This window comes from Lepidochelys kempii, chromosome 2 (assembly GCF_965140285.1).
Source record: "Lepidochelys kempii isolate rLepKem1 chromosome 2, rLepKem1.hap1, whole genome shotgun sequence".
Lineage (NCBI taxonomy): Eukaryota > Metazoa > Chordata > Testudines > Cheloniidae > Lepidochelys > Lepidochelys kempii.
Genome location: NC_136381.1, coordinates 107,378,238 through 107,404,380, shown reverse-complemented (window position 1 = coordinate 107,404,380; position 26,143 = coordinate 107,378,238). Strand labels below are relative to the sequence as shown.

General features: G+C 40.7%; 1 protein-coding gene across 17 annotated transcripts in view; it reads left to right on the top strand.

Annotated features, from left to right (window-relative positions):
• The window catches only part of LOC144930211 (uncharacterized), a 778,762-nt gene that overhangs the window by 348,497 nt on the left and 404,122 nt on the right, over positions 1 to 26,143 (top strand). For 4 of the 17 annotated variants that reach the window (XM_078851593.1, XM_078851594.1, XM_078851598.1 and 1 more), the window contains exon 1: positions 22,325 to 22,594. The exons of the other annotated variants lie outside the window; for them this stretch is intronic. In XM_078851593.1, the coding sequence (XP_078707719.1) occupies positions 22,490 to 22,594 (105 nt within the window). In that variant the 5' untranslated portion in view covers positions 22,325 to 22,489. Of the gene's footprint in view, positions 1 to 22,324; positions 22,595 to 26,143 lie in introns of those variants that run through there. 17 annotated transcript variants of the gene reach the window in all.

The following is a 26,143-nucleotide window of genomic DNA, read 5'->3' as shown; positions in this document are numbered from 1 at the left end:
AACAGTTTGCTTTTGTGAATGTTCTACTTGTTCCCACCTGACCTCGACAGCTACAACAAACCACCTATGTGTGGTGCTGCAGTTAAAAATCCATTTTCCTATCTTTGGAAAGACGCAAAGTACTTTAGATCATCTTGCTCTCCCCAAACCTCTGAGAATTCACCACAAGAAAAACCACAGTTGCTGATGATCAAAGAGCATTTGTGTCCATGTGACTTGTAATGTGACTTAGCCTTACATCAATGTCCTGTATCCTGTGAGTTATATCTGAGACAGTTACATGGCATATAAGTAAAAGTGTAGGTAACTCTTTTATACAGCAACAAAATGATTCCTAATAGTTGAAACTATTAAGCTGTATTGACACATAGTTTGAGAGAGACAGTTTAAATATTACAAATGGTTTTCAAGCTCTGAATAGGTAGTGCATATCAGTACAAGGTAAATATGACAGACGCAGATAATTTATGGATTGTGTCAACACTTAATTCTAAATGAGACTATTTTCCAGAGACAGTGATACAGAAACCAGTTAAAAAAACCCCCACGTTATTATAAAAAGTTAGAAGATATAGGGACACTGGATAGTTTAGGAGACTGGTAATGGATCAACTTTTACCTCTAGAATCTCATTTTGAATTCACCCCAAGTCAATGGGACCTAAAAGTTATTCCCCACCTAGTGATTGCAGTTAGGTGACATTAATTTGATCTCAGACCAATTTCTAGTGAAAAACTGTCCATGTTCAAAATCTCTACTGCAGTTATCATTAATTGGCAAGCTTGTTAGCTGTGTCAAAAGAGAGGCCAAGGCTGAAGAGTCACCATGGAGACTAAGGCCCTGATTCAGCACAGCACTTAAGCATGTGTGTGGCTTCAGTGGACTACTTAAGTTCTTAGTTATTCGTGTGCTTAAGTGCTTTGCTGGACCAGGGGCTAAATTACCCTCTTACCTCAAGAGGACTCCCATTGACTTCAGTGGGCATTGGATTAGGCCCTAAATCAGGACTCAGACATGATGGTAGGAATATGCTGGCATGGCACTGCCAATCCGTATTCTATAGCTATGTGTTAATGTTAGTACTTACTGAATATTTTTCATGTGACTTCAGTTGGAGGTGCACACGTGTCTCTCAGATCAGAATAGTGCATACTGTATGCAAACAGAGAGGAAATGTCCAAATTCATACCATTATGATTTTTTTATAGTATAAACTAAGTATTGTTTAGAAAGTTAGGCTTAAATGGCCCTGATCTTAGCATATTTTGACAAATTACTACTCTTAGAGTGAATCAGAATGTTCAATTTTTGGCTGACCTAGGACCTAATTCAAAGCCCATTGAAGTTAATGGAAAGGCACTCAGTGATGCCACTGGGCTTTTAATCAGGCTTTTAAGTGCTTTGGACAAGCTCATACTTGATTATGATTGGGTGGGCTTACTTGGTATTGGGAAAGAGAAGCCTTGACAGAATTAACAGCAAAATCCTCTGTGTGCTCTGGGGCAGATCTGTTGGCTCTGCCAGCTGCCCCAGATTACAGAGGGAAAGACAGCTCAGCTTAGCCTCAGTGGCAAAAAAAAACTGGGGGAAATTAGCCACTCTTCTAGGGATAATATATTTGCTCTAGGGGAATTTCAAACCTACTTATGAACCTTGTTGGATTTCACAGAAGGAAAGGTGTTTTTTGTCATCAAAATAATGTACTTGGGAGGCTTGAGAGGGTTTTAGCTATTTTAATGTTTACTTCTCCTTCATGGACATACACACATAAATACGTGTTTTTAAGGGACAAACTCTGTTGTCTTTAATCAGGCAAAACTCTCACTGAGTCAATAAGATTTCTCACATGCTCAGAGCTATGTACCTGGGTCAGGGCCTTAGCATCAATAGTACTTTCCTCCAAGGTATCCCACTGATGTGTTCCCCATGTCAACAACCTTCCTTTTACCATATATCAAACCACCTTCTCCTTTTCAGTTAGGGTTTGAAAGGCCCACAAGAATGATTTCATTGTAAAAAACAAAAAAACCCCAAAAATGGTTAAAAAACAACAAATCCAAAATGCTGCTACCTCCTTCTCAGTCCGTCCCATTTTCCGTGTGTTTAACTTTTAGATGGCAAGCCATTGGAGGGAGGGGCTGTCTTTATTTTTGTTTCTGGTACAGTGCAAACTACACCTTTAGTGCCAAATAAAGGAGTCCTGTTACCCCTTTTATTCTTCCAGATCCAGTTAGAATGTGCCTCCTACTTTCTCTTAGCCTCCAACATCTGTATATAATAATTCATAACCTCTTTGATTGCTCCTTTCCAGTCCTCCATGCAGAATCATTAGGGATCCTTTATTTTTGAGCTCGGCCACTAACAATTCCCAATACACTTTTGGTTATAAGTCAGGGCATTTTAGGTAGGTAATGCTTTGCTCCAAAACTGCCAGTGTAAGATATTAATATGGGAATTACATTATGATTGAGAAGTTCTAAATCAGTTGTAGTTATTTGTTATAGTCACTAAAGGAAACATGATCCCAGGCACAGATGGCAGGTAGGCATCTAACTCCCATTGAAAATCTCCCTCTTACAATATCAGAACCTGGGGTAACTTACCGTAGTTCTAAAGTTTCCTTAAGTGTTTATGTACAAGTTTAGATCTGGATGTTGGAATAAGCTTTGTCTGGTCAGACTACTGCCATTATGTAGAGCCCCCTTTGACTTTAGTGGGGCTTTGCATTGGCCACCTGCACAGATCCTGTTACAGGATCAGACTTTTAATGCTTGTGAAAGGTGCAAGCCAATTTCAGTCCTGGGGTGGTGAGAGGAGCCCACCAAAGCAATGAAAAGACTGCCCCTCAGACAAGGAAGGGGCACAGAACTCCGTATTTACTGATTACAGGGGACAGAGAATGAAAAACAAAACAAACACAGGTTTAAAATGAGAGATCCAGAGGGGGACACTGAGCAGAGAGTCCTGCGCAATACACACTGCCCCAAGAAAGAGTCCTGATGACAGCCTCGGAGAATGAAATTTGAAAACCTGGGCACTCAATGTGGATAAACTGGACTAATTACTCACAGTTAATTTAATGTAATACAAGGCACATGACTAAAATGGCTTCCAGAGATAAGGTAGTTTGGCTGGCCACCTCAAACTGTCACAAAATAAACATAGACATCATAGAATCATAGAATATCAGGGTTGGAAGGGACCTCAGGAGGTCATCTAGTCCAACCCCCTGCTCAAAAGCAGGACCAATCCCCAATTAAATCATCCCAGCCAGGGCTTTGTCAAGCCTGACCTTAAAAACTTCTAAGGAAGGAGATTCCACCACCTCCCTAGGTAACTCATTCCAGTGTTTCACCACCCTCCTAGTGAAAGAGTTTTTCCTAATATCCAACCTAAACCTCCCCCACTGCAACTTGAGACCATTACTCCTTGTCCTGTCCTCTTCTACCACTGAGAATAGTCTAGAATCATCCTCTCTGGAACCACCTCTCAGGTAGTTGAAAGCAGCTATCAAATCCCCCCTCATTCTTCTCTTCTGCAGACTAAACAATCCCAGTTCCTTCAGCCTCTCCTCATAAGTCATGTGTTCCAGACCCCTAATCATTTTTGTTGCCCTTCGCTGGACTCTTTCCAATTTATCCACATCTTTCTTGTAGTATGGGGCCCAAAACTGGACAGAGTACTCCAAATGAGGCCTCACCAATGTCGAATAGAGGGGAACGATCACGTCCCTCGATCTGCTCGCTATGCCCCTACTTATACATCCCAAAATGCCATTGGCCTTCTTGGCAACAAGGGCACACTGCTGACTCATATCCAGCTTCTCGTCCACTGTCACCCCTAGGTCCTTTTCCGCAGAACTGCTGCCTAGCCATTCAGTCCCTAGTCTGTAGCTGTGCATTGGGTTCTTCCGTCCTAAGTGCAGGACCCTGCACTTATCCTTATTGAACCTCATCAGATTTCTTTTGGCCCAATCCTCCAATTTGTCCAGGTCCCTCTGTATCCTATCCCTGCCCTCCAGCATATCTACCACTCCTCCCAGTTTAGTATCATCCTCAAATTTGCTGAGAGTGCAATCCACACCATCCTCCAGATCATTTATGAAGATATTGAACAAAACCGGCCCCAGGACCGACCCCTGGGGCACTCCACTTGACACCGGCTGCCAACTAGACATGGAGCCATTGATCACTACCCGTTGAGCCCGACAATCTAGCCAACTTTCTACCTACCTTATAGTGCATTCATCCAGCCTGTACTTCTTTAACTTGCTGACAAGAATACTGTGGGAGACAGTGTCAAAAGCTTTGCTAAAGTCAAGAAACAATACATCCACTGCTTTCCCTTCATCCACAGAACCAGTAATCTCATCATAGAAGGCGATTAGATTAGTCAGGCATGACCTTCCCTTGGTGAATCCATGCTGACTGTTCCTGATCACTTTCCTCTCATGTAAGTGCTTCAAGATTGATTCTTTGAGGACCTGCTCCATGATTTTTCCGGGGACTGAAGTGAGGCTGACTGGCCTGTAGTTCCCAGGATCCTCCTTCTTCCCTTTTTTAAAGATTGGCACTACATTAGCCTTTTTCCAGTCATCCGGGACTTCCCCCGTTCACCACGAGTTTTCAAAGATAATGGCCAATGGCTCTGCAATCACAGCCGCCAGTTCCTTTAGCACTCTCGGCTGCAACTCGTCCGGCCCCATGGACTTGTGCACGTCCAGCTTTTCTAAATAGTCCCTAACCACCTCTTTCTTCACAGAGGGCTGGCCATCTATTCCCCATGTTGTGATGCCCAGCGCAGCAGTCTGGGAGCTGACCTTGTTAGTGAAGACCGAGGCAAAAAAAGCATTGAGTACATTAGCTTTTTCCACATCCTCTGTCACTAGGTTGCCTCCCTCATTCATTAAGGGGTCCACACTTTCCTTGGCTTTCTTCTTGTTGCCAACATACCTGAAGAAACCTTTCTTGTTACTCTTAACATCTCTCACTAGCTGCAGCTGTATAGGTTTTCCAGTGGCTCAGGAGACACTTCTTGGATCATGTGCTCTCACTATGACTTCTCAGCTACACTCAACAGCTATTTCAAAGATGTCATTTCCCTGACACAGAGAGAAAATATTGAATTAAAAAAACTCACAAATAATTTGAATCCATTTAAAGAAAAATAAAAAAAATGCATCCCAAAACCAAACATCTACCAAAACCAACCAGCATTAAGGTTTTCAAAGGATTTAAATAATTTTGAGTCATTATTTTATATTAGGAATGAGTCTCATTCTTCCCAGCAAAGTTGATAGTCCACCTGCCTCTCTGATAGACAGCTGACTGAAGAGAGGGTGGGGGAAAAAGGAAACAAACTAACAAACCCATGCTAAAATGAAATATTTTTTCAGGAGAATCCTGAGCTTGTGTGGGTTTTTTTCTGGCTGCGATTGAGCTTAACATCATGTATTTTAATTATTTTATTTTCTTGATAATAGATATAAAAGCACCTACCCTGAACATATTCCTATGCGTACAGTATAAAAGCCTGTATTCTGTATTCTCTCCATGCACAGGTCAGGGATGTTTCATTTAATAAATTACAACTAGTTGCATTGATTAGACAGAAATAGCAACACAAGCACCCCCTCCCTCTATGCAGCAGTATATGCAATAACAACACAAACTCACCAAAGGTCCAGTTGTGCAAGAGTTTGTGTCCTTCGCTTTGTATCTCCTCAAGTCTGAGTTCTCCTTTCTCTTGCAGTGAGTAGCAGTACCACACACTAAAAGCAAATAGAAATCCCTAGAAAGTACTGCAGTTTTGCTGCAGTTAAATATTTTGACCCTTTCTATGAAATTAAAAGATGATTCTGGCCGTCAAAAAGCTTCTTTACTTTGGGCGGGAAAAGTAAAAAGTTATGCTCAAACAAAGATATAATATGTGGCAAATTTGCTTTAGGGTGAAACTTTTATTCCACAAAAAATGTGTCTGCTGGCAAAAATTTGGCCTTGTCCATGTAAGTGAATTCTTTCAAAAGCCCACAGCTGTCTCAGCTTTTCTAAGTAAGGTTTTACATCTCTAATGTTACAGAATTTAAAACAGAAATGGGGAGAGGTGATGTTTGACATTTGGGATCAAATTTAGACCTGTGTAATGTCACTGAAGTCAGTGGAGTTACATTAGACATGAAATAATAGGGCTCTGGCTCTACTCAAGTTCACTAGTGTTCGCTATTGCCATGTTTCCCACATTTATACTATCTGCAGCATCTTGGTCCAGTGGTTAAGACACTAGGCTTGGTCTTGGGGAACCTGGGTTCAAGTCCCTGCTCTAACACAGACTTACTGTGTGACCTTGGGCAAGTTATTAAGCCTTTCCATGTCTCAGTTCCCCATCTGTAAAATGGGGTTAATAGCACTTACCTATCTCACAGGGGTGTATTGTGAGGATAAATATGTTCAAGAGGTACTCCTACTATGGCAATGGGTATAAGTACCTAATATAAATAGATTGGTTTCCACCTTCTTCTTCAGTGCCCTATGTCATTACCCTCTTAGGGTTTGTCTACACTGCAGCTGGGAGCATGCTTCCCAGAGTGCCTAGACAGATATGTGCTAATTCTGCTTGAGCTGGCATGCTAAAATTAGCAGTGTAGTTTGGGAGTAGCGTGCCCAGTAGCTTGCACTAGCTGCCTGAGTAAATACCCAGGGCCTCTGGGTGGATTTATAATCAGGCAGCTAGCGCAAGCTACCCCTGTGCTATCCCTGCATAAGCTAGTATTTTTAGTATGCTGGCTCAGGCAGAGTTAGTGCATGTCTCTCTACCCACACTCGGAAGCATGCTCCGAACTGCAATGTAAACATTCCCTTAGATTCTATGCGACAAGAGTCCCTCCTTCCCTTTTCAACTCTCACCAATTCAACTTACTAGCTTCCTCCCTTATCTAATGGCAGCACCAGCCTTTCACTTCTGTTTTCATTCGAACAAATTCCCTTCTCATTTCCACTTCTGCCTCTTGTTCTTCTGCAGAATCAGTCATCCTACGTATGCCATTTCCCTTATATCTGCTCTCTCCTTCCACCTGATGAGTTCAGTCCTATTATGCCTTCATCAGCTCCCTTGCTGACTTCCATTCCTTATTTCCTCAGAAACTCCTGCTCCATCTCTGAGAAATTTACCTTAGCCCATGATTGCTTAATCCACCATTCTATCCATGTCCCCTCCTCAGAGGAACCTGTCTCTCTCCATTTCATTTGATAGCATTTCCCTTTACCTTTACTGCAGTGGTGGTAGTACTGAGTTCTTGTTCTAACCTATCTGTTGCTTCCAGCTCCTCCTCCTCCTCTCATAGTCTATGGTTTATCTGCTGCAAGAACCTCCTTTTAAGAACATAAGAACGGCCATACTGGGACAGACCAAAGGTCCATCTAGCCCAGTATCCTGTATTCCGACAGTGGCCAATGCCAGGTGCTTCACAGGGAATGAACAGAACAGGTAATCCTATTTCATACTTGTTTCTTCCTGTTCCCTTCTTTTAATCCCCTATTTGGCAACTACAGCTTCCCCCTTCATGGCTGTCCAACCTTCCCCAAGCAGTCTTGCATCTGCTAATATTATCTCCTCTCCCAGTGCTCTGTCACTCTTCTTGAAAGGTAACCAGTGAAGGGATTCACCTTTTTGTCTTAAGGCCACTCATGACTGCCTCTTTCTCGATTTTTTTCTGCTCCGCCTTCCATTGCATATGTGTCTTCCAGCTAAAGTCCCTTTTTACACACTCCCCTGCCATGATTATGCTATTTTTAATGTACCCTTTATGCTTGGAACAATCTCCGTTTCTATATCAAGCAGACTCTCTCTTTTTATTCAAATCCCTCTTTAAGACACCTGTGGCAGGGTGGACTCGGTCTGGAGCCCTCGTGATCCTGCATTACCCTGCCCCAGAATAGAGCAGCCAGAAGTCCTCCAGGAAGCCTAAAGTGGCTGCAAAAGAGCAGCCAATCAGAGGGGCTGCCCGAGTGACCAATAAGTGGCCAGAAGGGCCAGATAAAAGGCAAGCAGCAGAGCAGAGCCTTCAGTTGCTGTGTGGAGCTTGATGAGGGAAGACTGGGTGCCTGGCTGGCTAGACAAGCAGTAGGCCATGGGCAGCTCACAGCAGAGAGCTCACTATGCAGAACTGAGCCTAGGGAAGGCTGCCAAAGACCAGGTGTCTGGCTGGCTGGATAGAGTAGCAGCAGGACCATGAAAAGGTCAGTGCGGGCAGGCTGAGCCCAGGGGTCTGAGCCCAGGACCTGGCCAGACCAGGTGAGGGTACTGAGATGGGCCCTGGCTGGGTGGTTGAAGAAGGCAGCGCCTCAGGGAAGAAGCCTTAGAGCTACAGCCCCATACCAGGGCCAAGATAAGAACTTGGGACTGTATACCCCAGAAAGTGTGTGCAGCTTGGCCGGAGGCTGAACTGCTGAAGATCAGCTGAGAGAGGCAATGGCCGGAGGTGCTTGCGACAGGCAGGCGCCACCCTAATGTAAGACCCCCCAAAAAAGTAAGGTCATACCTAACTGAGAGAAAGGGGGCCATCCACGAGAGGTGAGTGCTCCTGTTCCCCCCCTGAGAAAGAACTGTGTTTTCAGGCACTATTGGCCAGAAAAAATGGGGCACACATCAGAGGTGGGTGCCGACCCCATTACAACACCCTTTTGTTTAGTCCAACAAGGACGTATTAAAAGAATTCTCTCCCTCAAGATTAATCCTTCATCTGGAGTATTGTATATCTGATCTGTATTGCCAGTATCTGATTCAGGGCAGTGGTAACGTTTACCTTTATGCAGAATGGAGGGCATAAATAATTATAACATTAAACACTGGGGAAAATTGGATTTTGGGACCGTTGCCTCAAGGTGAGAAGTAGGATGCATTCTCAGAGAGCTCCATCTTGATCAGCTAGGATTTGTTTCTAGTATAGGGCTTTTTGCCTGTCTGTGATCAGACTGAGATGAGAATTTGTTTTGCTGTATAGGCTGGAATTACTTTTCACCTTGTTGCTTTTTTCAAATTCTGTGCTTCATTCTTTGGTGTTGGAGTCATATCTGCAGTTTTGGTCAGAACTCATTTGGTTGGATGGAAGTTGAACCTCTCATCCTGAAAAATACTTTGAGCTTGCTGATGAAAGACTGCCCTACCCTTTCTACTCTTGAGACACTGTTCTCCAGCTACCCAACTAGGCAGGTATTAAAAGCTTGGGATTTGATCAAAGACCTGGGAGGTGGGAGTCTGCAGCCTAGAAAATGCTTTCTGTTTATCAGTTATAAAAGGCAATAGTGTGTTCCGCCAACCAGGGAGTAGATGATTGCTGGAGAGTGAAAGGAGAGTAGTGAGCCTTTAAGTGGGAATACTTTAAATAAATCTAGGGATCTTAATATTAACTAAACATTAATTAAGAAATGTTTGCGCAGTTCTTAAAACATGGAAAGCTCTATGTACGTGCAAAGTATTATTATTATTTTATTATTGTGAATAATCCTGAATGTTACTTTGCTTGATGGCTCGTGACATTGTTTAGAACCCTTCAGCTGGTAAAAACACTTCATCATCATCATCAAAAAATGTTTTGGTTGTCACTTCTGAGGCTTGGTATATAAGGCCATCCTTAGAGCTGCGTGGAAGACAGCACAAACTTGGTATCCCATCATTTGAACATTGGCAAGTTTCCTGACTAGACGAAGAGAAAACATTTTCAAAAACATTGCAGTGAAATCTGGTGTTGAAATTTGCCCTCATATACATACGTGGAATAATGTCAGGTGGAATTTGAGGGACAGGTGTTTCTGATGTTTGTTTATTTCACTTGGAGATATTGTATCTTTAACTCTCACTAGGCAAAATCCTGCCCATAACAATAAGAGTTGTGGAAAATGAGCCAGTCATGTATCTGCTCCAGCAGCCATTCTTCTAGCAGAGGGCAGCATGGCTCATGGAGTTGTGAGGAGGAGTCACAGATCGCTTATTGCTGCCACCACTCTAAAAAGAAGCAGCGTTCATCTATGGCTAGCAGATGTTGCACGTTGTAGGATGCACCCAAACTTGCGGGGAGATTGCCCTCTTGTTCCTGTGTAAAGCATCAGCAAAGCATGGTAGCCCTGCTTCCTTGAACACTAGGTAAGAATCCCCATGTTCTGTTGCCTGGGTGCATTGGAGAGAAAGAAGCTCATGGCCTTCTCTTGCCAAATGCACACACTCAACAGCACTCACCCAACACTATTCAGGCTTCGGGGTCCCTGTTCCTGACCTCTGATGCTCATTCTCAATTATGAGTCCTGGATTGCTGGAAGAGAGCAAAATGATCCCTAATATAACAGGTACTTTACAAGTAGTTTTAGATCAATAGATAATTTTCTAAGATTTTATTTGCTTTCATATTCTCGGCACAGTCTCCCATGCAGAGAGATTGGGAGGGTATAGATGCTAAAGACAACCAAATAGCAAGACAAATTATTCTCCAGCATGTCCACCATTTCTAACTCTAAGCTTGTTTTGCCTGACTTCGCACTCCTTCTTAATTCGCTGTTTCTCCAAATACCTTGGCATTCTATTTAAGGTGATACTGCTCCATTTTCAGCCATCTTAATTTATTAAGACTGACCCAGAAGCAGCCTTTGGGCTAAAAGTATAGTCCTAATAGGTTGTAGAGATGAAGATCAGATGTGAATGATGGTGCCTCATTCTGGAAAGCTTCTGTTGTATATAAGCCATGGCTCCTTAGTAAATGAAAGCCCACCCAAGATTTGGGAAATCTGATGTTACTGAAAAGCTACTATATAAATTGTTTGCTGTCACTAATAGCTACAAAGATTTGAGCCAGGCCTGAAACAACACCCTGGATCTGAACACCACTGTATTTTGCGGAGGAGAAATGTTCCAAAACCTATATTTGAATTTTGCTGTTCAGGTTAATCTCCAATAAGGATGCTATTAATAGTATCAGCTACACAAGTGTCTTGTAGCAACACAGTCTCACAGTGTTTGAAATCTTACTGAAAATCTGTTCTTTTGCCTCATCATTCCCTAAGTATCTGTGGCTTTCCTGCTAACTCCTATGCTTGGATTTTTAATCACCTCACAACATGCAGGTCTGGATGTAGGTAGGGGGTCTAGAAAATTCCCCTTCCCCCCAGGCATTTTTCACTGTGCAGCTGCTGATCATGTGAACATATTCATGTTTCCTTCACAGCTGACACCCTGCAAATGTCTAGAGTGATTGGAAATGGTAAATGCAGGGCTCAGAGGGAAATGGGCTTTCTGTGTATAGTGTCTGCATGTACATTTCCCCGAGGGGTTAGGGGATGGCAGGTAAGAAAAAAGGATTCTTTAGTGGCATTAAGACAAGCAGCATGTAAAATTCAGTGTCATCACCAAATAAAAAAAAAAAGAGAAGAAAAAAACCAAATAAACTGCTGCATTGGAACCATGCATTAGATGAGCCATGGAATCCAGACATAGTAAAAATAAACACTTTTCTTTCTTTTTCCTTGAAAGGAAAATGTTGCATTGCAGAGAAATTGCAATTCTCATTTCTAAACTAATTTGGGAATTTATACCATAGTCACTTATTTTTTGTGATTTTTTTTTTTTAAAGATCTCAATTTACATTTTTCTCTTCCCCATAACCCCACAATTCACAAACAGGGCTAAAACATAATGTTGCCCTTAAATTGTCATTTGCCACTCCCAGTGATGATTTGTAAGTCTCTGATCTGACCAAACGCATTCTCTAAGGCAGGATAGTTTTTTCCTTTATGCCTTATGGGTGTCTGAATTTTCCTTTTCCTATGATGCCAACAGCAGTGCTAGCCTTTTGTCAGGAGTAGAGTGTGCAGGCTGGTTGGGGACCAGAATTCTCTTCTGCCACTTCTAAAACTTTGATAGTGTAAATAACTAACACATTCTCTTTAATTTTATTTCTAGTGTTCTTTTTCTTGTTGGAAATGAAGTTGTTTTGTTTTTTACTTTTCCAGCAAAACTCTCATTGTATTTAATTCTATTCAGATTCATAGACCACCCCATCATCATGATTTCTCATAAACTTGCATCTGGTGAACAAAATCAAACCCACATTACAATAAATCCAGAAAATCTCAATATAAGTGCAATTATATTTTTGACAAGAGTCTAAAATGTTTAAAGAAGAATCTCTAAAGCGTGAACTTCTGTCAACACTTGTCTCTTCAGTAAAACATGGCTTGTGCTCCTATACCAGGATTGAATAATCAAGACACCTAATTAACTATACATGCTGTCATATTTTACAACCCTTTTATTTCGAAGTGCGTGATGGTTTCCCTCTGTAACCTGGTGAACCTAATATAAGGCAGTGAATTGTTATTTGAGCTAATCTCACCTTATTCTTTTCTCTAGTAAGGAAATAATAAGGCTACAAAGACACGTTTATTGCATTTCAAATTATTCAGGTCTTTTGTACTCAGTGAAGCTCATTTAAACAAAATTCTGATATGCAACCATGGGGGTGTTTAAAAACAAATGGAGGTAGAGGAGAAGGGAGTTTATTGGGTGTAGATGACATATCTAATTCTAATATTAATGGACTTAGCACCAGTAGATAGGCATGTACACCTCTGTATTTTCTGTTGCATAAATCACCTGATTAAGTATTTTACTCTTGTATGTCAGCAAAGTGCACAAATGTGCTGTTAACCCTTCAACAACTTACAATAATTTCCTTCCATCAACATGCTCCCCACAACCAGAGCTTGTTGGGAATTTTTTAACTAAATGGTTTTCATGAGAAAATACCAATTCATTGAAACATGAAATTTTCATGAAATTTTTCAACTAAACTTTCTTGGTCCAGGATGGAATTTCATAGAAGGGGGAGTGGTAGAGAAAGGGAGACCCCACAATTGCCAATAGCCCTATGGATTAGGTTAGGGCACTCACTTGGGATGTGAGAGACCCACCCCAGGCAGACCTGAATCTGGGTTACCATATCCCATACCAGGTGGACTGCTCTCACCAGCAGGCAATTGGCTATTCTGGGGTCTCTTTCTTTCTATTCTTTTTTGCAAAACATATCTAAAGGTCTCATTTTTATTCCACTGCAGAACAAAAACAAATTTTGATACCTTTACATTTTTAGTGAACCAGAATTCTTGTTTTCTGGCCAGCCTTACCCATAACTGTCCCTGAGCCATTGATCCTTTCCTTTCCTCTACTCCTCAACAGCAAGTGATCCAGTCCCTACATGCCTTGCACCTGTCCATAATCTTGCTGAAACTCATTCTCCTGCTACCACAAATGTCAGTTCTCTCCAGCTGCTCCCCATCCAGCAATGGTGTCCCCCAGCACCCCTGTAATCACATGACCTACTTCCCTGACTACTGGAAATTTGACCAACCTCCCAGCTGCTGAATCCTGACCTTTTCTAAATGGGAAACAACAGCAATGAAGCAGACTCTCATATTTTATGGGATTTGGGGGGGGGATTTTCTGAGGGACAGATAGGGATTAGATGATGTCTCTTTCCAGTTGAGTCCTATCCTTAGTACCAACTACCTGGGAAACTCTCCACAGTCTCTGGATTAGCTATCCCTTCTCCATCTTTTTCCCAAATCCTAGGTATATCCAGTTTCCAGATGTCAGCCAGCTGCAAATTGGTCAGTATTCGAAGGGTTAAACTCTGCTGTGGCCATTAAAAACGGTGTAAAAAATTCCCATTGCTAATGCAAGGTCACATTTTTATGAAGTACAAAACTCCAAACCAAACAACAAAAAACAAAACAAAAAAATTCTCCCCCAAACCTCCTGAAATATTTTCAATTCTTGAATTTTTTTGTGCTCTGTCTGAATAAAAAAACTTTTCTCATTTTCCCATATGAAAGCTCTCAAAGAGGAAAAATGGTTTATTTTCATAGGCAAGGATGGAATTGCAAGGTCCATAATTACTTTCCATTAAGGAAAGTAAAATTTGGCAAAAGTAATGTGTTGGGTGCCTTTTAAATTGATTTTTATTGGGCTTTTTCAGTTCTCAATTTTTAAGAATGTACAGTTTGTTAGAAGAAAAAAATGCATTTATTAGTTTATGGTAATAAATGTTAATATTCTAAGGACTGATCCTGCAAAGACTTTCTGCTGGGTAAACTGTTAATGAACTACTCATTGTAGTAAGAACTATGCCCAATAGTAACTGTTTGCAGCGTTTTCCTTTTCATTTATGACACATTTACATACCTTCACAAACACATTTAAAAGCATAGGGTCTGCTCTTGTACATGCTTATGCTTGTGAATGGTCTCTATTTTTTTGAGTAATCTTATTAAATTAAGGGGATTACTCAGATTTATTAGCAAATAAACAATTTGGCCAAATGAATTCAAGGAGAAGGACAAAAACAAATACAATATAAATTAATCAACCCTCACCCACCCACCAGCACAATATACAATAATTATACAGCTGTGAGCCTGTTGACATACAGCAAGGTGTTAGTTTTGCCCTGAATTCTGTCTCTGAACATTCATTTGACAACATTACAATAAAAGAAAATAACAGTTCTTTCACTACATTGCCATGGCACAATCATCTAAGTTTTGTTTTTAATATTAAGAGTATTTTGCAATTATTTTCACTTCTCTACCTTGCATTATATTCTGTATTTGTAAGGAAAAAATCCTTTATGTAAAAGGTTACAGGATAATTAGGAAAAGGCCTTTTTTATATTTTTTGTTTTTTGCTTGGGACTTTTAATGCTCAGAGTAAAAGGACCTCCAGGCATGTGTTACTGTGAGATAAAACACATTTTGCATCATTGTTTTCACCTTTGCATCATGGGTTGCTGTCTTCACCTCCTCGCTGTAACTGGCCCTGAGGCATGCATTATCTTGTATTAACATGCATTCTGACATGTCTTGTCCCCTGAATGAATAAAAACCTTGTTTAGCAAATAGGGAAATATTGGGACAGATTGAACGCTGTAGATCCACCTGTAGGAGGCCTGCTGCATGTAGATCTACCCCTTCCCACATGCTGGAGATAGTAGGGAACACCAGCCTGATGGCTCCATCTTCCCATCCTTGGAACTATAAAGGATTTGGTGCAAGTCTGTGGATCTACATCTTGTTGCGTCCTGATCCACATACTTAAGCACATGCTTAGCTTTAAGCACATGAGTAGTTCTATTGGACAACTTATGCTTGAAGCTTAAAGCACATATTTAAGTGCTTTTCTGTACTGACGCCCCAAGAAAGGTTACAGTGGGGGGTGCTGCCTGGGATGCAGTGAGAGGATACACTGTCTCTGCCATCACCTGTGTGGCATCCACTTGGATTAATACAACATGAAGCTGTAGTAGTGGAGAATTAGAGTGCAGCTGAACTTTCCTTCTAGGGGAAAGGAAGGAAGGTTCTGTCTGTAGTTCTTGGCACAGGAAGCCCTGTGAGCATGGCTTTACCAGAGAAGAGCTGAAGGATGCCTTGAGGCAGTGTGGACAGCCATTTGCTTCCAGCAAGATACAACTCTAAGTTGATATGTGGGGCTTGGGTTCTTTAACTCCAGCTGGAGGTGGTGACAAGACACTCTCCTGCTCTTTGGAAGAAACTCAGTGAGGAGGAACCTCACAGTGCTTTCCTCCCACCTATCCCTTGCCCAGAAGAGTACATGATCCAGGCCTTAATGATTCTCACCTACTAAAATGATCATATTAATAGCTGTTTATCTTTGATGTCACCACAAAGAGATTCCTTTAACAGATGTTATTGCTATATGAGTTATTGAACAGGAATTTCCTTAAATATCAAAAAGAAAAGGAGTACTTGTGGCCCCTTACAGACTAACCAATTTATAGTCTCTAAGGTGCCACAAGTACTCCTTTTCTTTTTGCGAATACAGACGAACACGGCCTTAAATAACCTTAAATATCAAGTGGCAATCGTATGGTAAGATTAGGACCAGGAGACCCATTCTCTTGTTTTGAACTCTGAACATATTGAACTCTGAACATTATAGAGGGTCTGTGCAAGGACCTACACATTACTTACACCCAATTTAAAATGGTAGAACCTGATCACACAAACCATTTTCCCCTTCTTTAATTCCAATGGACATCTTTGTACTACTCTCTACTACCAGTGTTCATCTTTATGCCCTAAAAATACTGTTCCATAGTAAGCTACTGGGATTGCATAGTAACCAGAAGATGTCATATAAGAAGGATGGGGATGATCACGTTATTATTTATTTGGCGATTAGCATTGAGCCTAACCCTGACATGGACCCTGATATTGACAAGTTTGTCCAACCTCTGGTGCAAAATACACACACAGGGCTCAGTTATGGTTTTGCCATGGGCCCTGAGCAAGGGGGACAATTTATTGTTGCCTCACCCTGGAGTAGACTGGAAGGCAGATTGTAACTCTGGGTTACACGCTGTCTCTCCATTTACCACTGCTGTGCAGAGGAAGTATACTACACCAGCATAATTCCTGTGATACATCAGAGTAGCTACTCTAGACATAGCTCCACCCACAAACCAAATCACCACCTCCTAACTGGTGTGGAGAGGGTGTAGCAGCCTTTTAAGTACAATCCAGATACTTGGTGCAAGGCAATAAGGGGGCATTTTATACCCACATACTTATTTGTGCTGACATGCAAACTGGGCCAAGATCTGGCTCATAGTATTATATCTACATTCTTTATTACACTTTGTTACAATCTATGTTGACACTCCTTGGGGATTAAAAATCTAAATCAACAAAACTGATCATTCACTCCTTAGTCATCTGAGTAGTCCCATTAAAGTCAATGTGAATATTCACATGAATAAGGGATGCAGGGTAAGGCTTTTACTTCCAATAACATTCTTCTTTAACTGAATTAAAATATTACTCTGTTTGGATTAGGTTCAGTTGCAGATGAGAGACTGTTGTTTGGCTTTTGGGCTCCATTCACATGACTCCACTCATAACCCATATATGATAATTTATATGACATGCTCTCAAGAATACATCATGGGAAAAATAATATTTAAATAGCCGGATATCTGATGCAAAATGTATATGGTTAACCATATAAAGTCACATTTCTAACATAGCCAAATCTAACCAAATCTTCCAATTTCAGTATCTTCTACATTCCGTATACTCATTCGAGCTAGCCGGACATGCATTTGCGTGTGCAGCTGGTTAGTTGTGCATGCAAGAACCCAACTTTGTGTTTGTGGAAAAGTCATGTTTTGAACATGTCTCATGGGCACATTCCTGTTTTGCAGGAGTAACTTAGGCAGCAAGTTGTGAAAATCTGGCCTAATGAGCCAAAAATATTAAACTGAGATTGATTGTCTAATGCAACCAATAAAAACAAAGAAATATAAAACTTAGGCTGTCATCTTATTCTTTCTTCTCCCTTTTATGCCTAATTATTACAGAGTTTTAAGTGCAGTTAATGAACCTACTCTGTGTGCTGAATTTCCTAGCCCATCTAGGAATACAAAAACCCATTTTTTTTACTTTTCCATTGAAGCCTGCAGTCACTGGGGAAATGGCATGTAGCTAAGTTTGTGGGTAAGTGATTTGGAATAGTTAGATACTTCTTAATATTGCAGCTCTGTACTGCTTAAAAATATTTGACTATTGCACTTCCATCTGAGTGAATTTTATGGCACCATTTTTAATACTATCATAGGAAATACTTGTTGCTTCAAGGAAATACCTCTGGGAATGCACTGCACTATGCTAATTGTCCTATGCAGTAATATCACTCTTGGAAGGAATGATACTTCCTGATTAGTAGTAATTGAGAGGATTGTTCTGAATCTTTAATGTGCTAATTATTGCTGGCTGTCAGATATTTACAGTGGTCTCAATTCTGTCCTTGGATGCATGTGAATGTATATCTCTTATTGAAGTGAAGGGGAGCCCCACGCATATTTGTATACTAGGGTAGAGTTTTGTCCCCCAAAATGCTTCAGAGGGATAACTGGAAAGAGATTGATTCACTTGATGTAAATGTCAGAGAGATAAATTGTCAACTATGCAGTCCAGGAAATAAGGAATCTAGAATTTCTGAATTTTTTTCACTATGGAATTATGGATGCAGTCTGCATCTTGACCTCTTTGTGTATATCTGACACTGACAGTTCTGGAACAGCTTCCAAGGGGAGTAGTGGGGACAAAATACCTAACTTGTTTCAAGACTGAGCTTGATATGTTTATAGAGGGGACTGTATGATGAGATAGTCCAATCTCCAACTGCCGGAGATGGGACACTAGATGTGGAGGGCTCTGATTTATTACAGAGAATTCTTTCCCAGGTGTCTGGCTGGTGGGTCTCGTCCAAAAGTTCAGGGTTTAACTGATCACCATATTTGGGGTCAGGAAGGAATTCCTCCCCCGGTCAGACTGGCGGAGGCCCTGGGTTTTTTTTTTTGTTTGTTTTCCCCTTTTTCTGCAGGATGAGGCATGGGTCACTGGCTGGTTTGAACTAGAGTAAATGGTGGAGTCTTTGTAACCTGAAGTCTTTACCTCAACACTTGAGGACTTCAGTAACTCAGCCAGAGGTTGAGTCTGTTACAGGAATGGGTGGGTGAGGTTCTGTAGCTGTGATGTGCAGATCAAACTAGATGATCATAATGGTCTCTTCTTGCCTTAAAGGGTATGACTACAACTGCAATTAAAAACCATCAGCTGGTCAGTGTCAGCTGATTTGAGCTCACAAGACTGTTTAATTGGGGGTTTAGACATTCGAGCTTGGGCTGCAGCCCAGGCTCTAGGAGGTTGCAAGGTGGGAGGGTCCCAGAGCTTGGGCCGAACCCCAAGCCTGAATGTCCACATTGCAGTTAAACAGCCCCTTAGCCCAAGACCTGCCAGCCTGCGTCAGCTGGCACAGACCAGTTGCGGGTTTTTAATTGCAGTGTAAACATATCAAAAGTCTATGAGGCTCAACAGGCTGATCCTTCCCAGAGCAAGGAGAGGAATGTGGTTCAGAATAATATCCTGGCTGGGGAAAGACAGGGTAGATTTTTTTTTAGAAGGAGGCTTCTTGTACAAGAAGGCTCCCATAGGGAAGAAAAGATGCCCTGGTGAGGTTTGCAAGCAGGTGCTCGTACCTGATAAATATGGGACAGAGTTGCTGTAGGTAGTTCATGATTGTCCCTTTGCACAACATTTAGGAGTGGAGAGAACCTTTGATAGGCTCAAACAGAATTTTTATCGGCCTCATGTGTTTTAAACAGTAAAAAATTACTGTAAGAGTTGTGTTTTATGTCAAAAGCATAAGAGGTTAAAGGGACTCTGCAAGGCACCTTTGCAGTCATTGCCCATCATTAAGGAAGTGTTTGCCGGAGTGTCTGTAGATGTTGTGGGATCCCTACCCAGACCTTCCAGAAATGGAAATAAATAAATACTGGTTGTAGATTCTGCCACCAGGTACCCTGAAGCCACAGCTCTGTCTAATATAGAAACTGAAACCATGGCTACTGCCCTATTTACCATTTTTAGCAGAGTTACTTTCCCCAGGGAAATCATGTCAGACCATGGTGAAAATTTAATGTCTGTAGTTTAATTTTTAAAAGTTATGGGAGTTGTTTGGAGTACGCATATAAAGGCTGCCCCCTATCATCCAGAAACTAATGATCAGGTAAAAAGATTCAATGGGATATTGAAGTCTACGCTGATGATGTATGTTACCTGGTGAGAGAGTGATAGGGATGTGTTGCTTATTTGTTACTCACATACAGTAGTGAACACCAAGAGTCTATGGGTTTGCCCCCTTTGCTCTCCTTTACAGGAGAAAGGTGAGGAGACCCCCTAGATTTAATTTGAGGCTCTTGGGAGGGTAGAACAGGAGAGTCAGGACAGCCTGTAGGGGAGTATGTTATTCATTTTAAAGACCATGACGGGCTTTGTGCATCAGGACCTTGAAATGAGTCAGGTATCTCAGAAAACATGCTATAACAGGCATGCTGGAGAAAGATATTTTAATATAGGTGACTTGGTGCCAGAGTTGATTCCAGAAGAACAAAAAGATGCAAGATTGTTGGGACGGGGGGACCTTTCAAGGTGATAGAGTGAATGAGGTCACTTATATAATGAAACCCCGTGGCAGGGAAGCTGTGCAAACAGTACATGTCCATAGATTGAAAGCTTACTACGGAAGAGAGATGTTGGTGAATGATCTGTGGTGCTGATGAGTTAACATTTACTGCCCCTTTAATTGATGTGATCAGGGAGAGTAAGGAACAGACTTCTCAGGAGAGAATTGAGATTTGGGAGGATTTGGACCCAACCCAAAAGCTGGAGATGTTGGCCCTTTTGGAATGCCACAGGCAGGTATTTTCCAACCTGCCAGGTTTAACTAACAAAATAGTGCATTCCATTGAAACTACAGGGCCACACCTGCCCCTAGCAGAGCATACTGTGCTGAAGGAGAAATGCAAAGACAAATTCAAGAGGTGGAGAGCATGCTAGCCATGGGAGTGATTACTAAATCAAAAAGCCTCTGGGTGTTTGCTATTATAATAGTACCTAAAAATGATAAATCCATGAGCTTTTGTCTAGGTTTAGAAGGGTATATGCCATCACTGAGCCTAATCCTTACCCCACTCCTTGGATAGAGGACTATTGGATCTATTGGGGGGGCTGCAAAATTCATAAATTCTCTAGATTTAACTCAAGGGAAAAGTTTGTTTACATTGACCATCTGCAGGCACGGCCGTCCCCAGCTCCCTGTGGCTGCGGTTTGCCATTCCCGGCCAATGGGAGCTGCGGGAAGTGGTGGCTAGCACATCCCTGCGGTCCATTGCTGCTTCCTGCAGCTCCCATTGACTGGGAACAGTAAATAGCTCTCATTTCCTTTTCCTATTTAATAAATTTTCATACAGCTTACTATAGGATTGGCTACAAGCGTAGTCTTTGGTTGAGATCTAATGTATGATTGACCTTGGGTAAGTGACTGGTCCTTTGGGACTGAGAATGACTTGAATATTGGTTGATTCTTGGTGTAAGGGACCTTCTATTACAAAGGTTTGCTCACCTGAATGGCAAGACAGATTGGAGTAGCCAAGGGAACTGTCTGACTCCATGTTAAGGATGTTATAGTGTCTGAAGAGTTTACACGTGATAACTGGTTGGTGACATCAAAGTATAAAACTCTCAGCCAATTTGGGGTTTTTGCCCTGGTTCCTAACAGTCTGCTTCAAGGTTGAGATTCAGGCTCTTGAGTCACTGCTGGCAGTGTTACAGTATCTTTGAATAAAATAAAATAAAGCTTAGAATGATTTGTCCTAGTAAGAGCCTTATTTATATTGTTACAGTCACCTCAGGAAATATTTTGAATATTGAAAGAAAATAAATGTAAAAGTCAAATATGTAGTAATTTGTCTTTATTATTCAGAAATTATTATTTCCTATAATCTCTGGCAAATTTTAGAAAGATCAAAGCTCCTAGAAGACAAGAACAAGGACCTCAGAGCCAAAACTCCAGGAATCTTATTTGCAAATACAGCTGTGAATGTTAGAGTGCAGGGATATTTTTTCCTCTTCATGGCTACACATACAGTATAAGCGACAACAGAGCTGCCCCAAGTCTCTGCTGAAATTCACTATCACCCATAGGAGTCTGATTGAATTTGGCAGGTGTCTGACTTTATCAGCTAGCATGTAATATCACATACTCACTGGAAGTTGTGGACTTGAGAAACCTGGAAGTAATTTGAGTTTTGTCTGCTATTTTCAGGTCTGTGAGGCAGTATAAAAATACTGTCTCTTCCTATCTAGGATTCTAAATGTGTCCTATGGTAAGGTGGTTCCCCTCCAGTGGCTCAGTATACACACCAGCCTGGTTTGAGTTTAAAAAAGCTTAGCCATGCCGTTTGGTTTTCTTTCCTCTTTTATATACCTTAAGAGGCTAACCACATCCTTAAGGAAAAATCCTATCTTTGCATCTACATGGAGCAATGTGTTGGGATAATTATAGCATCAGATCTTACTAATTCTCTTTCTGTACTGCTATCGGATAACCTGCACCCCAGAATCAAGGCCAGCTCCACGATTAAGACAATTTGGATACAAAAATTAAAGATATAATACAAGATGATAGGCTGGCCTCCTTTGATTACATGTGTAACAAATATTAACCTCAGGGCTGTCACACAGGTCCTTCTTTTAGGGGCTATGCTCAAGGATTCATGCAAGGATAGGGGACAATTAGTCCATTTCAACTCCCTCACCTCTAGAAGAACATGTTAAATATGGAAACAAAACTCATTTTGTAGGAATTAACTATAGGTGGCTTAATACTTTGCATTACCCACTCGGGCTCAAAGAAAAATGGGAAAAAGAACTTAGCCTTACTATCTCAACGGAAACCTAGGAGGATATATGGCTTAACGTGAAAGATATTTCAAGTTTTTTATCCTTGTGATTCTTCCAGAACACAACATTAAACAGGTACAACTGTTTAGTAACAGAATGTTTAAGGCTAGATTGACACCACACAGCGAATGTTGGAGATACAAACAACCACATGCCAACCTTTCACACATCCTCTATACCTGTCCAAAATGCATGTATTCTGGAACACCATATTCAGCACTCACTCAAAAAATGTAAGTGTCACTATCTTTCCTTCTCAAATACTGTGTATTTTAGTGGTGCTGGATGAGCTGGCATCACCAATTAACATTAAAAAATGGATTGCAGTAACTTTTAGTGGCCAAGACAGTTATTTTGAGAAAATGGAAATCTGCAATTCCTCCCTCAGACACAGACTGGTTTAGTGAGTTCTCTACTACTGCATTAATAGAAAAAATGACTCAGTCTAATAGAAACACTTGAAAAAAATACAAGGATGTCTGGTCATGCATTAAGCTATTGCATATTTTTGAAGTTTAATATTTATTAGTTCCTGATACTCACAGGTTATATTCTCACTTATATATTTATTTAATCACTTTAATTGATGCACTGACCTCTATGGGTTCAGGGTTTTTGTTTCTTTTTGTGTTTTTTCCAGGTTTTGCAAATAATTAATTTATTTATATACTATTTCAGTCTGGTGTGTGTATTTACATACATTTTGGTTGGTTACGTGTTTATTTTTATTGTTTTAATATAAAATACAAAGTTTAAAAAAATACTATGTTGGATCCCCCAATAATGGCAAGACTAAGGAAAGGGGAGGGATTCTTTGGATATGAAACATGCAAACTAGGAGAAGTTGAATGATGATGACCCTCAACAAAATTGACCCAACTGGACAAGACACTTCAAAATGACTTCACAGAGGTTCCAAAATGGCTCCAAGTTATTCCTTGATTCCAGGTGGTTGTAATGCTACCGAAAAGGCTGAATATTAATTTTTAGGAAGACTTACTACCATATATCATTCAAAGTAAGGAGCACATGTGTTTCTCTACTCATGTCGCAACTTCTAGTTCTTATCCTCTGAATACTACTCTCTCACACATCTGAATCTCTAGCATTTCCATGTTTGTTGACAGTGCACATGATTAAAATGTTTTTTTTTTCATATTTCAGTGCAATTGAGGCCCCTTAAAGCAGAGGGCTGCAAGTGCAAAAAAGAGATATGTTGTTCCCTAATGGCTTATTACCATTACATTTGCAATTCAGATCAGTTCTAAATTGACTGAATTTTTTAAACACATAGCAGGCAGTTTAAACTAATGATTGTCTGGAGGTTCACATCTGACATGAACTAAGCTTCTGTTCAAAACAAATTGCAAATAATTCCTCCCTAAGAGTCAAAATGTCACTTTTTAAACTGTGCATTGTTGCCAGATTTTGTCAGTTACATTTTTTTTTTTAAAAAAATCTCTCCATACAGTGAATGCTCTGCAGTTGAAAGTACTGACTGACACAGGGGCTTTTTTTTTTTTTTTTTTTTTTTGCTTTATTTGAAAGAATATATATTCACATCTCAATAGTCTGACTAAAAATCCTTTTCCCGCCCCCCCTCAAAAATCCTAATGGTAAAGTAAAAGGCCCTTGGGGCAGTCGTAGGCCTGAGTTGCTTAGCAACCCTCAGCAGGTAGTAGAGATTCAGCTGCAGCTGTCCTGATTCTTTCCTAAGAATCTCCTTATTACTGTTTGTGTTAATCTTTAACCAGGCTTTTAAGCCATGGTCTTTCTCTTTGGTCCCTTGGTGTTAGATTGCAGAGGCCTACTCAAATGTTGTCCCAAAGGTAATGTATTAAGGATGACTATTGAATGTTTGAAGAATGATAAGCTCTGAAAGGCTTAGAATTGCATGTTCTAACTAACCTTATTTTACATGCCATGCTAAATATCATGAAAATTGTACCCTAATAGGAACAATGGTCAGTGTTGACACATAGCTTTAAACCTGCTTTTTCTTCCAGCCATAAGGCTGCCTCTACATAATTGCTTCTTTTAGCAGTCTCCTGCAATGATCACTCAAGGAAGTAATTCAGAATTCAGATTCAGCATCAGAAGGATTTCAGAGTCCTTCAAAGTAGAGGCAAAAAACTAACCCTCCCCTCCCACACACCTTTAAAAAAATCGAGAGGGGTTTGTGAGGATATGTGATTGAGAATTGAGGCAGGATTTCCCTTGAGAGAAATACTCCTGCTGGTACTCATTGGAGAATCTTGATAATCCCACTGCTTGGTAGTTGTGGATGGGAAGGCGGTTGCTAATTTCTAAAGGAAATAAATTTAATGTAGAGGAAAAAATCAGGCCAGTTACCTCTGATATCACCCCGTTTTGCTCCTTTTAAGCGCTATAGCTTGGTACTAGGGGCCTGATTTTGAGCAGACCATCAGCTCAGCCGCACTTTTTTCCACTCTCGCTGATACGGGAGCAAATAAATGCAAGCACAATTAATGTTACTCACATATCTGTGTTACTTGATTTGTTCTCACAGTCATTTGTGTGCACGCAAAAAAGGCCTATAATGTACTTCTCTTCTGAAAGAGTTTTTTACTTTCAGCTACCTTAGTTACATTTTTTTCTTGATTTTTGTATATTGATAGGATGTGATAAACATCACATTACATGTTTCAGAGTAACAGCCATGTTAGTCTGTATTTGCAAAAAGAAAAGGAGTACTTGTGGCACCTTAGAGACTAACCAATTTATTTGAGCATAAGCTTTTGTGAGCTACAGCTCACTTTACATGTTTCCAAACCCTATGTATGATGCATCATGATATCATTAGGGTTACCTCTATGGGTAACCACTATGGGGAAGTGGTAACACAGAAGAAAGTGGAAATTGGTAATCTATGGAGTGAAGACCAGGAGTATTCTCCACCCTCTAATTCTGGTATCTTGTGCGGCCATTTAAATCTGGTTACTTTGTCCCCCTTCCTCATCCTTCCCCTTTGCCAGATGTTTCTAAAACTCTCCTCCAAATCATAGAGCTGGCTGGAATTTTGCATGAGGAAAATTTTCCCACCAAAAATAGGATTTTGTCAAAACTTTGTGTGTGTGTGAAAATGTCTTTTCCAATGAAAAAAAGTCAGTTTTTCCTACAGGACATTTTGAAACAATTTTCATTTTGTATTAACATTTTTAACCAGAACAAAAATTTAACATTTTGACTTAAAATGTGGCTTGGTTTGGTTCTTTGAAAAATGTTAATTCAAAATTAACAGTGACCTTTTCTTCAAAATGAAAACGTTTCTGGCATATTTCACATTTCTGTCAACCTTTTTGAAAAACTTCATTTATTTAGGAAATTTTTGATGAAAATAGTTACCTTTGTAGAGTCAGGTCTAGTTAAGACAGGTATCAGCTATGTTTTCCTGATGCTTTGAACGCAGATAAGTGAGAATGGGATACTTTCCCCTTACTAGAGAAAAATCCTCATTTCCCAGTTGTTTTTTAATAGAAATTAATTCTGAAAATATTTCATTGCATGGGTGAAGCAAACAAAATAATTTGTAAGGCCTCAGCTACATTATGTAAATCTAGCATTTTGCAGGACAGTTTCAACACTGTAAGACCCTGACATAGTTAAAAGTTGTGTGCTCTTGTAGCTTACGCAGCAGTGAACCTCGTTTTAACTTTGGTTCCATATAGTGCTGTACTGTTCGCAGTGGTGGAAATAGAAATCATTTCTTGCTGGTACGCTGCACACATGGGAGGGACACAAAGCGGGGGCACGTGACCTCC